This window comes from Melitaea cinxia, chromosome 14 (genome assembly GCF_905220565.1).
Source record: "Melitaea cinxia chromosome 14, ilMelCinx1.1, whole genome shotgun sequence".
Classification (NCBI taxonomy): domain Eukaryota; kingdom Metazoa; phylum Arthropoda; class Insecta; order Lepidoptera; family Nymphalidae; genus Melitaea; species Melitaea cinxia.
This window is the reverse complement of record NC_059407.1, coordinates 8,225,959-8,241,674: the sequence shown is the minus strand read 5'-3', so window position 1 is coordinate 8,241,674 and position 15,716 is coordinate 8,225,959. Positions and strand designations below refer to the sequence as shown.

Sequence of the window (15,716 nt, the reverse complement as noted above, 5' to 3'; positions counted from 1 at the left end):
CAACATATAATGCTTTACAGAAATGCTCAAAAACCAATTCCACTTATTACGAATATGCTAAGTCTTAGCGCTCATACGCCATATATCTTTTAGATTCGGACATACGTTGAAGGATTTATTCTCACAATACATCGAAGTAAAAAAATTTATAACCACCTAAAACCAATAGCAGTTACAACAGATTCTTCAAGTATTAGATGTACCTTCCGGTGCCATTGAACTTTATTCTTGTTGCATCATTTCTATTTATCTCGAAGCAAAAAACGTTTGATAAATAAATTTTTATTTTGGCATTTGTTATACTTTTATAGAGTCTGAAGATCAGTTATAGTGTCTGATTCCCTTCCCTCTACATTTATACGTTTTCTTACAAATGAGAAATATATATATAATATTACGTTTATAGTTCATATAAGAACGAGTTCTAGATGTAAACAATTGATTGCAAATACATAGTTGAATAACAACATTTGTTAACCACAAATACAAAGGTTTGGATAGCATGCAATCAAAACATCAAGTGAATAAGCGTAAAAACCTAATAAGTGTCCCTGTACGTACTGTACTAAACAGACCTTGACAGGAACGCAGGGAAGCCCACCGTTACGTGGCGGAGCGTTCAATCGACCAAAAGTAGGCCATCGAATAAATTGGCGCATAGATATAATAGAGACGACACACTTCCAAATAATGAACTTTTTGTTATATAAAACTGTCGTGTCGTTTTAACGTATCAAACACGTAAAGGGTTTGGTAAAGTACTTAATAACCACATCTGTATTAAAAGTATTCTTCAAATATCTATCCATCTGGGACTGAAATCTACTGTAAAATATTTTTGTGTATTATGTAGCTTGCGTATTGGCTTGGTCATTTTTTGTGATATTTTCTCGAGACTGAGACCATACAGTACGTAAGCATTACAGGTATTTGGAGTAACTAGTTTATACATTATAAAACACGTGCTGAAGTAAAAATGAAAACAATTTAAATGAGCGGGCGAATATTTATTAATACTACACAATTAATACAGTGGCATAAATATACGATCTAATTTTTCTTGTACTTTCACTTTGTCTATAGACATTACACGTATGATAAAGATTGGCATTAAGAATGAGAATTTTGAAACTTTGGAGTTTATTTAATAGGTTATAATATAGTTTAGTTAATGAAATATTTATACGTGACAATTAATATTGTTTCAAAGGAAAAAAATGATTCAGTTTTAGTATACTTTTTTTGATAAATATTAATTATTGTATCATATAATTATAAACTTCTTACGTAGCTAGTTTAATAAACTACTCTATAGCTTCTTGTTCTTCGATTAAGACTTGTACGGCCTCCACTGCGAGTTGCAATAGACGCCGTTCGGAAAACCCGCGTTCAACTTGCAACATTAATTTCACGAAATTCAATAAAAAATATTAATTTATGCTTGAGGAATAGTTATAAGTAACTTATTGTTAGTCAGTGTCTCATTACATAGTATTATAAAGATTACTGATTATTATATTTTACTTAGGCTACCATGATTTAAAGAACCATTTTAAAAAGCTCAATTCATTATCTTCTTATTTGTATGAACGCACGAATCCTAATTTTGGAAATTTTTTGACAAAACCTATTATAATTGTAACTAGCACCTGGTTCTGAATTTTATTCATAATTGGTATATATCGCGAGTAAAAGGGAATTCGATCTTATTAAAAACGAAATATAATAATCATTAACTAGGAAAAAACAATTAAAAAACAAAGCAAATCATTATCATCATTTCAGCCTATTGCAGTCCACTGCTGGACATAGGCCTCCACAAGATCGCGCCAAAAATGGCGTGAACTCATGTGTATTGCCCATAGTCACCACGCTGGGGAGGGCGGGTTGGTGATCGCAGGGCTGGCTTCGTCGCACTGAAGTCGCTGCTGCCCGTCTTCGGCCTGTGCATTTCAAAGCCAGCAGTTGGATAGTTACCCCGCCATCGGTCGGCTTTATAAGTTCCAAGGTGGTAGTGGAATTGTGTTATCCCTTAGTCTTACGACACTCAAGGGAAGAGTGGGGGTGGCTATATTATTTAATACCATAGCCACACAGCAAAAGCAAATAGCTGTTCTTTGTTTTATTTTTATTGGTCAGAAAGATGAAAAACATGTTGTATAATAATTAATTTTGTATTTGAGAAAACGCAAAAAAAAAACATATATTAAAAGTAAATAAAATTACATATAAAGTATATGTATCTACCTATATACAAAGACATTATAAAAAGCAATAATTAGTTCAAAGCTTATTTAGAAGAAAGTAGTAGCTTAGAAAGAAATCATAAATATAATAAACATGAAAAATAAATAATATCAAAAATCACATCTCAAAATTAATAATCTATCAGATCTCATAAACTCTCATAATCCTGTATGAGAATTTGGTCTGCATTTGTCCATGTTTTATTAGAATTTTTTCATAGGGATCGTATCAAAGGCGACAAAATCAAAATATTTCTCCTAAACGAGATAAATCAATACCACATCCGCATTTAGTAAGATAATAAGATACGTAGTAAAACAAAAAATAATAATACTCGTGTGTATATATTTCTACAAAAACAAATGTTTATATTTAGCTATTTGATAGGTTGTATAAGTTTAATAACCTACATTGTGATTGATTAATTTCACGAGAAGATGGCAGAAAAAATGTAAATAACGTTCCGAAGTCAGTAGCCGGTAGCGGTTATTACATAACCGCGGTGCCGATGATCTCAACTCTGTCAGTGAAGAGCAACGAGGTAGGATTTTACAAGCTTGGAAGGCTAGAATGGCTTCTCCGATAAAATTAACGATCTTGTTCTTTGTTGTTGTTGTTATATAAACCCAGTTATTTAAGAAGAAAGATCGGTAGCAGAAACTTAAAGCACGTGAATCCTCGCGAGAAGTCTAACTAATTATTATCTGCGTAAATAAGAGAAATTTGACGTAATTTTATTTAATAAATATCTACAAGAAACGAAGATAAAAAAATATTATGTAAATTAGAAACCACATTTGCGTAGCACATTTTTGCAAAGATCTTGCAAGTTACTGTATGTATAGGTTGGGGGCTTAAATTGTGTAAATAATTTTCTTTCTAAACTAAAACTTCTTTACGCTCGCTTGGCTTGGGGAGAGCATTACGAAAAGTGTGATCGGCCAAGGCGAACGGAAGTTGAGAGAGAGAGATATAAGTTAGTGAAGATAGTCAGTATTACTTTAGTCGTACGCTCTAAAGAACACTTGTTTTTTTATTTTACAACATACTTAATACAATTTAAAAATATAATTTGCTTACCTATCTCTTTTAATCTATATAAAGATTTTATTATCTATACATATACATATAATGAAATGGTAGGAAACTCAAAACTGTACATTGAATATTTTTTCAAAAGAATACTTGGGGTGTGATCTACAATCGATACCGAAGCCAAAATATGGTTTTTAGAATTTTTGTCTGTTTGTTTGTGTGTATGTCTAGGATAAACTCCAAAAGTACTGCATGGATTCACTTCAAATTTGGCACGAATATTATTAAGAAGTCGGGTCAACATATAGGCTACATATTATCACGCTATCACCTACGGGGAACGAGCAGTGAACCTTTATTTCTTCAACGCATTCTGTAACAACGCGTAATCTAACGACGCATATTTGAATGTTGTTATTATTATGTTAATAATAACCATGCTATAAGCTAGCTTCACACTATAAATAAAGACATTCTGTAGTATATTTAGTATCAGCATTGCACCCGTGCGAAGCCGGGGAGGGTCGCTAGTATAAATAATATAAACATTATTTTATAAACATTATGTGCGATATGAGAGGATTTATCCGTCATTCAGTCTATGTATAACTAATATATAGATAAATAGTATTATAAAAATTGACTTAAAATTCCAATGAAACAAGAAATTACTTTATAAAATAACCTTCCGTAGCTCTCTTCCTGCAGTGAAAATAACCATACGACTGTGAGTCACAGACTGTTTGATTGCACTTAGAATAAAAAAATACTTTTGATAGTCTTATATTTAACTGTAGAATTAATAAGCTTGTTTGTATAAAAACGAGAATCGCTAAAATTATTATTCAAGTTTAAGAATTACTTTTTTTACTTTAGCTACAGAGGTAGTTTAAAGGTTACAAGTTATACTAAAGTAATATTACTTATAAAAGAGGAGCAATAAACTATACTCGGGACCATATCGCAAAAGTATCGAAAGAAACCGTAATTTTAAGGTTGCAATCCTTAAGCAACGGTCACAATAAAAACTATTATTAAAATTTCTGAGTTCATGGAAAGAAAAGTTAAAGAACATTAAGAACTAAGGTAAGAGTAGGTACATCAACAATAATACGCTATTTTTATTGTCAATAACATTTCTTTTTAACCAAAGCAGAAAGCGTATCACAAGAACGCTATGGCATTATGTACGCCAGTACCACATGTTTATCTATTTAGCTGATTGTTATTATATATGAATTAGAAATATATCTACGAAGATTTTAAATAATTTAACTAACAAAAATGAAATAATCTAAAATTTTGTATTTCATTTCTGTGCGAAGATTACCTTTTAACTTCGCCAATTATAAAACATTTTATTTACTAATAAATAATTAAATTTGAAGTTCAATATTAGTCTCATTTATTTAATTTGTTAGTTTATTTATATATACACCGAATTATTCAGAGTCAACAAAACACACTCGACTTAAAAAAACGGAACTCATCAACGAACGAAAGCAAGATAACGAATAATGTAACAGCAATCAATTATATCGTGTTTTGCATAATACATCGCCGCGTTGGCCCAACGGTCACAACACTGGTTTGTGATTGTTGCGCTTGCGGCTGCTGGTTCGATCCCCGCACATGACAAACATTTGTATTAGCCGTACAGATGTTTGCCGTGGTCTCGGTGTTTGTCCAGTCCTTGTGGGTCTCCCACCGGCCTCGGAGAGCACGTTAAGTCATCGGTCCCGGTTGTACAGCTGATAGCGATCGTTACTCATACTAGGAAATATATCCGCCAACCCGCATTAGAGAATCGTGGTGGATAAAGCTCTGATCCTTCTCCTATATGGGGAAAGAGGCCTATGCCCAGCAGTGGGATATTACAGCCGGAAGCGTTACATAATACATATTATAATTTACTAATCGATATTAAAATGTAAACTGAATGCTATAAAACTTTACATTATAATTGATTGTAATTACTTTAAACACAAAGACTATTACCCTAAGCCGATGAGTACAAACAATTAAACAAGACGTAGAAATGGTTCAGCGAACTCTTGCGCAAACGCATCGCTAGCGTCAGATTGTTGCGCCCGCACAGGTCCGGTTCGCGCTGCACTGGAAAGCCCGTCTTGTGCAAACACACAATATCCAAAATAAATTCTACTGAGAACCTTGAAAATATATGTCAAGCGTTTATGTTACATTACTCAAGTTTTATTTTGTATTCACATACAATGTTGATGACGCTTTGTTTCTTATATTCTCTACCAAACAAAAATTTAAATCTTTGTTTAAGATAAAGAATCTCTTTATAAGTAGTTCACACATAATTTGTATCAGGCAAAATGTGTTATAAGCATGTTATACGTAACAAATCTTCATTAAATTAAACTGTGTCTGTATTTTAATATACGAGTATAATTACTTAAAAATAATTTCAAAAATTGCTTCAAAAATATTTAGAATATTTTTAAACTCCTTACAAACCTTTCCTAGTTAATCGACTTGGTAAACTCTGTTACATAAGCTGTCGATAAAAAAGTTTAATACGTACTAATTGTATAAAAAGACGAGCGCGTTGAAATCTTTTATATGTACCTATACAATGTCAATGCCTTACTATATTTTGCTTTTACCATTCTAGTTAATCCCGCAAAACCCAATGTTAGAAAAAATGTATATTCATTTCTTTAATTAAACTATATAGCATATAGTAAAACAAAAATGAACAGTAGTCAATTCTAATTCTTTAGTTTTATTTTTTTATTTTTTTGCAATCTACAATAAAATTTAGGTCACAATCAGCTCCTACACTTTATTTAGAGTTAAAACGAAAACTCAACGATCTCGAGATAATTTCTCAATAATACACATTTATTATATGCTAGACGACCTATATTGTTTCACCTATTTATATTTTGATACTGTTAAAACCGTATGACATCTGTTGCTAATTCACTTACACAAGTGGCAATATTTATATACTGTAAATCTTCTTGAAACATAGTACTTAATGCAAAAAAAAGAAAACAATCTCGAAAGATGGTCTTGACGTATTTAAACGAACACTTAATACAAATATTAATCTATATTAATATATCCTTATTAATAATTGTCTTTGCAGGCAAACAAAGAAAAACCAACCTCAATTATATCGACAAGTAATACAACGTAGGTAGACGAAAAAATAGTCAAGTAAATTTGCATTATCAAAGATTACTCCAAAAGTTGTAATCAGATCTTGATGAAATTTAAATGTGACCACATAATAAACACCGGTTTTTGATTAAATTAAAAATCATCAAAGTCGATAGACCCAGTAAAAAGTTATGTGGATTTTCGAGAGTTTCCCTCGATTTCTCTGAGATCCTATCATCAGATCCTGGTTTCCTTATCATGGTACCAAACTAGGGATATCTCCTTTCCAACAAAAAAAGAATTATCAAAATCGGTTCATAAACGACAGAGTTATCCCCGAACATATATATATATACAGGCGAAGTGGGTAACCTCCTCCTTTTTTTGAAGTGGATTAAAAAAACGATACTTAACCTTTTTAGTAAACGAATAAACAGTGAAAGTGTTTGAAAGACATTATATCCTTTTAAGATAGGATAGCCTACATTACACCGAGCGAGGAACCGAAGACACACTTTATTAGATAATCTTATGTCACAATGGCTACACTGTGTACAATTTTATTCATATTACGTAAATAATTTAATACAACATTCATGTTTTTATTATTTAATATCACATACTAAAATAAGGTTCTCTAACTGCAAATAAACCACTACATTTTTTATTTGTAAGAAACAAAAGATAAATTGAATATATGCATTTTTATGTTTACTTTATTGGATATATTTATTATTCGTTATTCAATTTCAAATTTGCAACCCCTTTTTTCAAGTTCTTTAAACTTTTGTCTTTTGCTTAGCACTACTTGACACAAGAACAAAACTATTAAATACAAAGAAAAAAAATATTCCGTAACATAAAATATTAAATTAAAAAAAAAAGCTATGAGATCCGTCATAACGACCTCAATTTATCCCCATGTAGCAATAAATACTCAGAACCTAAACATGAATGAAGCATAGGGTTGATCAATAACAAAAAAGACGTCATACCCTGTACCACCAAACCATAGTAAAGTACATTATATCGATATTCGCCTTACCAAAGGTGCAAAAATCTTGTCGTTATTTTGTTAAATGCGTGTCTTGGTAGAAGTCTGAGTCGATCATCTTACAAAATCTGACTGCGTGCATCTTTACGTTGGTCGAAGTATAAAGCGTGGTGTTGGTAGATGTGGCAGTCATTCGGACGCAACCAGAGCGCCGGTAGAGTAGTGAAAACAACTACAATAGACATATAAGTGAATAACAAGAAAGTGTTACAATACAAGTAAGTTTGTTGTGTTTAATATTCAAAACAAAAGTGGTTTTGACTTAATTAGGAATTTAATTTCAAAAATCGGATTAAATTAGTGACTAATAGCGAAAATTCGTCAAGTGTAATTAATTAAATAGCTTTCTGTAAAATGCATCCAACTATTTAACTATAATTGTAGTTTACTTTTTGTGCTTAGAGAAGATTGGAAGTGTGACATTTTTAATAGAGTCAAATAAACAATAAGACTTTTACATACATTTTACTCACACTTTATATTTTTCTTAACTGCAATTACATAGACACTCACTTGAACGACTGATATCAAAAGGCAATTTCATAAATACAGATTATTTCGAATTTAAATAGATTCAATGCATCTCTTTAAAAAAGTTTGATTGTTCTTTTAATTATACACACACTATTGTTACGCTCTTACTCTGCGCTTGTTTTCACTCTCATATTAAACAATAATTTCACACATTATTTACCGTAAATGTATTGGGCTTTTCCTCACTGCCCTTTTTATGATCTTATAATTTTTTTTAACATAACAATTTATTTAATAGTCTTTAATCTATATACAAAATTTTATCGCAATCGATTCAGCGATTTTTGTACGAAGAGTAAGAAACATCTTCCTTTAGCTTAATCATTCATCTCAAACTTTCTTCTTTATAATAATAACATTTTAGACAAAAATATGTTATTTTTAAATAAGTCGCAAACAAGTTTGTGCCGTAATGCATTGCATAAAGAGGAGAATTACATTTTTGAAGTTACGTAACACCGGTTACGAGAAATTATGACGCATCGACTGGTACGTGAGGAGCTTGTAGATGGGCAGCTGTGCCAGTTTTTAACGACACTGACACCAATAACACGTTAATAATAAAAGATGAGAGTAGTCCACCTAAATATATGGCTTAAATCTTGAATGTCTGTAATCTCTTAAAATACATTTTTATCAATTATAATTACATTATTTAATTTATAAGATATCAGTTATCGTCATTTAGGTATGATGGTTGTAAATAATGAGGCACTAATGAAACACGTGAGAGCGCTTTCGCAGGCGCACTCTTGCTTGAACGGTCACAACGAAGCGCCGACGTTATGGAAGCTTATGTAACAACCGTCCGCGAAAGTAAAAGTGTTTCTCTCTCATGTTTCGACATCTATACTACTCTATTAGAGTCAATGTGTAATATTATAATATTTTTATTTATTTGTTTCAGAAAAATCATGCGGTTATTTATATTTTGTTGTGTTCTGCTATTGACAATAGCGAATATATCAGCTGATTGGTCTTGGGGAGGAGATGACAACAAGAAAGATGAAAGTAACGACAAATCGACTGAATTGTTACAAGGAGAAGAAATGTCTGATGCACAGGAAAACAATTTTAATACGAATGGCACAGTTCTTGACGGTATTGTAGATGAATTAGTTAGCAGATCACAAGGCAGAAGTCTAAGCGGTTTTGATGACGTATATAGCGACCCAAATATAAAAGAAGCTTTAGATGCTGGAGACGACACAGAGGCAAGAAATCTAATAAAAAGCCGTCTTTGCACGTTAGGACTTATACAGGTAATAATTAGAAATACTTATCTTCTTAAATATTTTAATATTTGTATGTTATATTCTATCACGTGGAAATATTTTATATATATCAAAACTTTTATTTTTATTTTAGTGTGATGATGATGAATCTCAAGAAAAAAGAACATATCTGTCACCAGATGATTTAATTTACGCTCAACCTGTAGACATTAAGCCCGTTGGCAAGCCCGTTGCCTCCATTCCTATAAGAGGTCCACCAAGGGCGTATGGACCACCGAGACCAATGCAGTACCCTCCTCGTCCCCAGAAGTACCCGTCTAAGAGACCAAACTATGGCGGAAATGGGCGCCCAGGTTTTGCTGATAAATATGGTATTGCAGGAAACAACTATCAATTTTCTCAAAGTAGTGGTACCTATAATGGATTCGAGGCTAATTATGTAACAAAACCACCTAGTTATGGGAGTAATGGACCGTATACGTTTGAACAGTCAAAGCCATCTTACCATAAGGAGCCTTTAGGTGTGCACAGCAACACTAAAACGGAATCCGTAGTACAGCAACATGTACATCACCATTATGTACATGGTGAGTCCGAAAAAGAACCAAAAGTTATAATAAAACCAGTAGCTATTCCAGTTGGATCTTTTGGCCATTTAGCATCTCAAATAAATACACAAGAAGCTTCTGACATTATAACATCTTCGGGAGGAGACTTCAACTCTGTAAGTTCGGGTGGATTTAGACCTATGACTGGCAGTTTTTCTCCTAGTGGTAAACCCGTTTATGAAACTGATACTATAAATGAATCTCAGTATAACTACAATAATTTTAATAAAGGCAGTAACAATGTACTAAATCAAGGGTTACCTAACCAATTTACTAATAATGCTTTCGAAGATCAGCGATACGGTAACACTTTGGGTTCATATGCTTCTCAAAATGGAGAATTTTACAAAAAAGAACTTCACGTGGGATCTAGCAACAATTTGTACAATTCAGGACCAGCAACATTTGGTCAGAACAACCTGTATCAACAAAATTATCATGAGGCTAAAGCTCAAAGTTTTGATTGCGTCTGCGTAAACTACGATCAATGTCCTAGTCAAGAAATTATTGGACGCAGAGATGACTTATATTTGCCAATAGATCCTCGTAACAAGGGCAGTGAGATTACAGCACTGACTGATGAACAATTAGACAACTTAAATAAGACTACTACCGATACAAATATCAACCAAAATGTTACTGATACTAAGAAGGTCAGCAAAAGAGATGTCAGCGATGTGAAGGAAAAAGAAGAAGCAAAAGAAATTGAACCGGTAAGTAAAAAAATATTATCTGACTTAATATTAACCAACATACAAATTACGTCATCAGTCTTTAAATAATCCTTTCCATTGTTTGCACCCTATTCACCTAAACATTAAGACTGGGGTAACCCTTATTCAATCAGATAAGTTTTTACGACGAACACTTTAAACCATCTGATTGAGTTAACTCACAAAAAGATAACTAAACAATGGGCATTGACACTAATATAACACAACTTGAAAGACGTTTTTAAATATAAAATATATATTACTGCAGCGCCTCCTCGGGTTTACTGGTGGAAATGGTGGTAATAGCAACAAACAAGTTCAGCCCACGTTTGGTGTCTCTTTTGGGTTGCCCCAGCCTTCCAATGGTTATCCTATTAATCCCTATAATTCAAATCCCTTGATTAATCCGTACGGCCCTGCATTAAACGGAGGTGGTCTAAATCTCGGACTACTTTCCGTTAATCCACTATTAGCTATCCAAGTAACGAAAAACGATTATGGAGAGAAACTAGTTAAGCCATTCGTTAATTTACATGTTACTCCAAATGAACATGTCATCAATAAATTAGGTCATCTATTCCATGAGAAAAAGCAATATCTTTTGAATAAACATGAACATTATCATCATTATAATCCTTATTTTAACCACTACTCAAATAGACCACATACTCCTTTTATTCATCCTGAACATTACGGTATAAATAGACCACCAATTTATTCGCCGTACTCTTCATATTATAAAAACCTCTACCGTGTAAACTCACATTTACCTGAAACATCGACTGACAACGATGACTATTACGATGATACTGACGATGCTCAATATTTTGGTCAAAATAAAAATCAAGATTATGACTTTTTCGGTTCTGAAATATCAGTTAATGGTAGCGGTAACAGAGGCGGCACTTACGCCAATCGGTACGCATATTCTCGTTCCTTATCTATTCCTTCTAATCCTGGGGCAAACCGGGGAGGCCAAGCGATTCGATTTCCCGATAAAAGAAAGAAAAGAGAAATTATGGCAGACGTTCCTAAAAGCACAAATATTCAAGAGGTAAAACAATTAAATTCCACAACCTTAACTACCAACATTTCAGCTACTCTTAGTTAATTTGATATTCTGAACACATATAAGTTTCTGTTAATTTATTTTAGCGTCAAGGATACTTTGGTCGACCCCAAATTCCTCAATGCCAACAAAATCAAGTATGCTGTCGCCGACCTCTTCGACCACAAGCTTCTAATCGTGGCCAGTGCGGCATAAGAAATTCCCAAGGTATTAATGGAAGAATCAAGACGCCTTCCTACATCGACGGTGACAGTGAATTCGGTGAATATCCTTGGCAAGCCGCTATTTTGAAGAAGGATCCCAAAGAATCAGTTTATGTTTGTGGTGGAACACTTATTGATGGACTTCACATCATGACAGCAGCTCACTGCATAAAATCGTAAGTATATTTGGACAATCCAAAAGTTCACGCCTCTACGCCCTCTAGTGGCTTATTTAGAAACTAATGATCGACCGTACAATTTGATTGATCGACTTAATTCTAGCAGATAATCACAGATGACTCTGATTCATTTATTTAATTATTGTAGAAACTAAAAATATTTATCGTAAAAACTTGAAGAATTTTTCAGCATTCATATTCAATAGGCTTCCTGGCTTAATAAAATAAAAAAACAGTTTATTTCGTCAAGCGGTTCTTGCGTTATTTTGCTATAATCCGTACATCAAAAATGTTGACGTCCGACATAATATTTATTTATTCGATTCTTGTTACTATAATATAAAATAGTATTAAAAAGTCTTCAAATAATATTTAATTTATAGTTTCATATTTTTTATATATATAAGTGTATATTTTATAGCATATTAACGTTATAAAAACACAGAGGTTTAAGTGTAAGCGCTTCCCATATTTTTTCATAAATTTTGTAGGCCTCGTCGGAGGCGTGCAATAGTGTTAACGACCATAAGAAACTTGGTCTTTAAATATATTACTTTATTTCTGAATTATAAATTCAATTGTTCAAATATTAACTTTTCTTTTATAGATACAAAGGCTTCGAGTTACGAGTACGCTTAGGCGAATGGGATGTCAATCACGATGTTGAATTCTACCCTTACATTGAAAGAGACGTTATATCTGTACATGTACATCCTCAATACTATGCTGGTACATTGGATAATGATCTTGCTATTTTGAAACTAGAGCATCCCGTTGACTGGACCAAATACCCTCATATTAGCCCTGCTTGTCTTCCGGACAAATACACAGAGTATGGTGGTCAGAGATGTTGGACAACCGGGTGGGGAAAAGATGCTTTTGGCTCCAATGGGAAATACCAAAATATACTCAAAGAAGTCGACGTACCAATTCTTCCCCATGTACAATGTCAACAGCAGTTGAGACAAACACGCTTAGGCTACAATTATGAACTAAACCCTGGTTTTATATGTGCTGGTGGAGAAGAAGGTAAAGATGCCTGTAAGGGTGATGGCGGTGGTCCACTGGTCTGTGAACGCAGTGGCACATGGCAGTTGGTTGGTGTTGTATCCTGGGGTATCGGTTGCGGACAAGCTGGCGTACCAGGTGTCTACGTGAAAGTTGCTCACTATTTGGATTGGATCTCACAAGTCACTGGAAAATTTACGCATTATTAAGAGAAGACGCATTTCCAGAAGCCACCGCTTTAAGTTTTATTTTATTACATTAACTTTAAAAAGTTAACGTTTATTTAAAAATAATTAATTTAATGTTTAATTTATTGTTAACCTTTGGACGGTAAGGTCCAGAGATATTATGTAAATGCTTGTGCAATTATTTTGTAAAATAAATTACATATTCTAAAAATATGTACTTATTCTTACTCATTCCAATTTTTAAACTAGATAATTATTATCTATATATTAATACGTGAAGCAAAAACTTTGTACCCCTTTTTACGTAAATTGCGACAGGATTAAACAGAGGAGTATGAAATTTTGCACACTTATAGAAGTGCAGAATGCTAATATATTTTTTTAAATTATGCATAATAAATACATTGAATCAATATTAAATAAATAAATAAATAAATAAATAAATAAGTAAATAAATAAATAAAATATTAAACACACTACCGTGTATTTGACACACACACGCATATTATACTATTTTGTTGATTGTCAAAGTCTGTACTCAAATTGAAAACTCAAATTGACAGAAAATAATAAATATAAAGAACCTTTTATCAAAAAAGGTTCTTTATATTCATTATTTTCTGTTTTTTTTTTTTTCAAATTAACTTTTTTAATTATAGTCGAATTTTGACCACTAGGCGACCACTATTATACTTTATTGCACTTAAAAAAAAGAATATACAGAAAATTACATTTGTAGTTTGTGACTTTGTCCGCGTGGAATTTAATAAAATAGTTATTGTTCAGTTCGAAGTTATAAAAATAAAAAAATAAAAGTAGCCTAAGTTACTCCTTATTACATCAGCTATCTGCCAGTAAAAGTCCCGTCAAAATCGGTCCAGCCGCTTGGCTGGTGAGGCTGTAATGAGATATTACGTTCACGTGTATTTTTTAAGTAAAAAATAACCCTTACATAAGTTACATATCATAATATCTTGCAACCTTAATGTTTTTCTGGACATTTTTATACCTCATCACATATCACCAATAAGGTATTCTTTATTGCCTAACCACACAGCAATTATTTAAATGTAACTATTCAAAATAATTCTATTTAAGTAATGTAATTGTGTAACTCATACCGTTTTGGATCCCTCTCTCCTTCTTCGTCACAATAAATCGCATTTCAACGACCTCTTTATAAATACTACATCACAAAAACTAATCCTCCCCACATTCAATGTTTCGTGATTCATAATTGTGCTTGCTCGCATACGAAAAAAAAAACCGACTTCAATTACATCGAAGAGTAATACAACGTAGATCGACGAAAAAATAGTCAAGTAACTACGCGTTATCAAAGATTACTCAAAAAGTAGTCATCAGATCTTGACAAAATTTATATGTGACCACATGATAAACATCAACTTTCGATTAAATTAAAAATTATCAATATTGGTACACCCAGTAAAAAGTTATTGCGGATTTTCAAGAGTTTTCTTCTATTTCTCTGGGATACCATCATCAGATCCTGGTTTCCTTAACATGGTACCAAACTAGGGATATCCCCTTTCCAACAAAAAAAGAATTATCAAAATCGGTACATCCAGTAGAAAGTTATGCGGTATAATACAACGTAGGTCGACGAAAAAAGCGTCAAGTAAAAACGCATTATTAGATATAACTCGAAATGTAGTTGTTAGATCTCAAATAAATTTAAATGGGACCAATTGGCACACACACCTTTCGATCAAAAGAAAATTTGTCGAAATCGGTCTACCCGGTCAAAACTTCTGATGTAACATACATAAAAAAAAAAAAAAAATACAGTCGAATTGAGAACCTCCTCCTTTTTTGGAAGTCGGTTAAAAATAGTATACATAAGCTTGTAACTATCGCAAGCTATGCTATAATTATTTTATAGTAATTATTTGTTGTGTTTGTTGTTATAATCGTATATTCTTTTTTTTTATTTGCCAACAATAAATATTTAAACATTAATTAATACTTATAGAATAAGACAGGTTTTTTCAGAATGCTATAATAACAAATAGAATGTAAGGTCTGTTTTTTTGGAATTGTCCTAATTGGTAAACAAATATGGCGTACTTATGACCACAGACAATTAGAGTATAGTGTAGCTTAGTGAAGTGACACAAAGAGCAAATGAATGAACAATATCAATAAGCCATAGACAAAGTAAAATTAATTTCACATCGAAATATTTAATGATACCATATTGCTAAAATTATTTCAAAACCTAATAATATATTGAATATTTTAATTTGCTAAGAATTAGTAGAGGTACAGAATTACGAAAAAAAAATATTAATCGAGCATCGAGCATAAAAGGCAACAAAGGGGACTGTCCATTTTGGCCCAAGGTGAACAGAATTCATACAAAAAAACAAATATACCAATAATTTTCATAAATTAAATCATGTTTATTCGTGAATTGCAGTTTTATCAATATAAACTGATGAAAAGTTTATTTAATAAGTATTTTAATTCATTAATTATATACTT

General features: G+C 32.3%; 1 protein-coding gene across 1 annotated transcript; it reads left to right on the top strand.

Moving 5' to 3' along the window:
• The first annotated feature begins 8,921 nt into the window (after positions 1-8,921).
• Positions 8,922-13,422, top strand: LOC123659544. The gene is made up of 5 exons (XM_045594753.1): positions 8,922-9,270; positions 9,377-10,564; positions 10,833-11,618; positions 11,720-12,012; positions 12,623-13,422. Exons 1-5 carry the CDS (start codon positions 8,923-8,925, stop codon positions 13,230-13,232), a joined length of 3,225 nt encoding a protein of 1,074 aa, XP_045450709.1. The 5' UTR covers position 8,922; the 3' UTR covers positions 13,233-13,422.
• Positions 13,423-15,716: the final 2,294 nt, after the last annotated feature.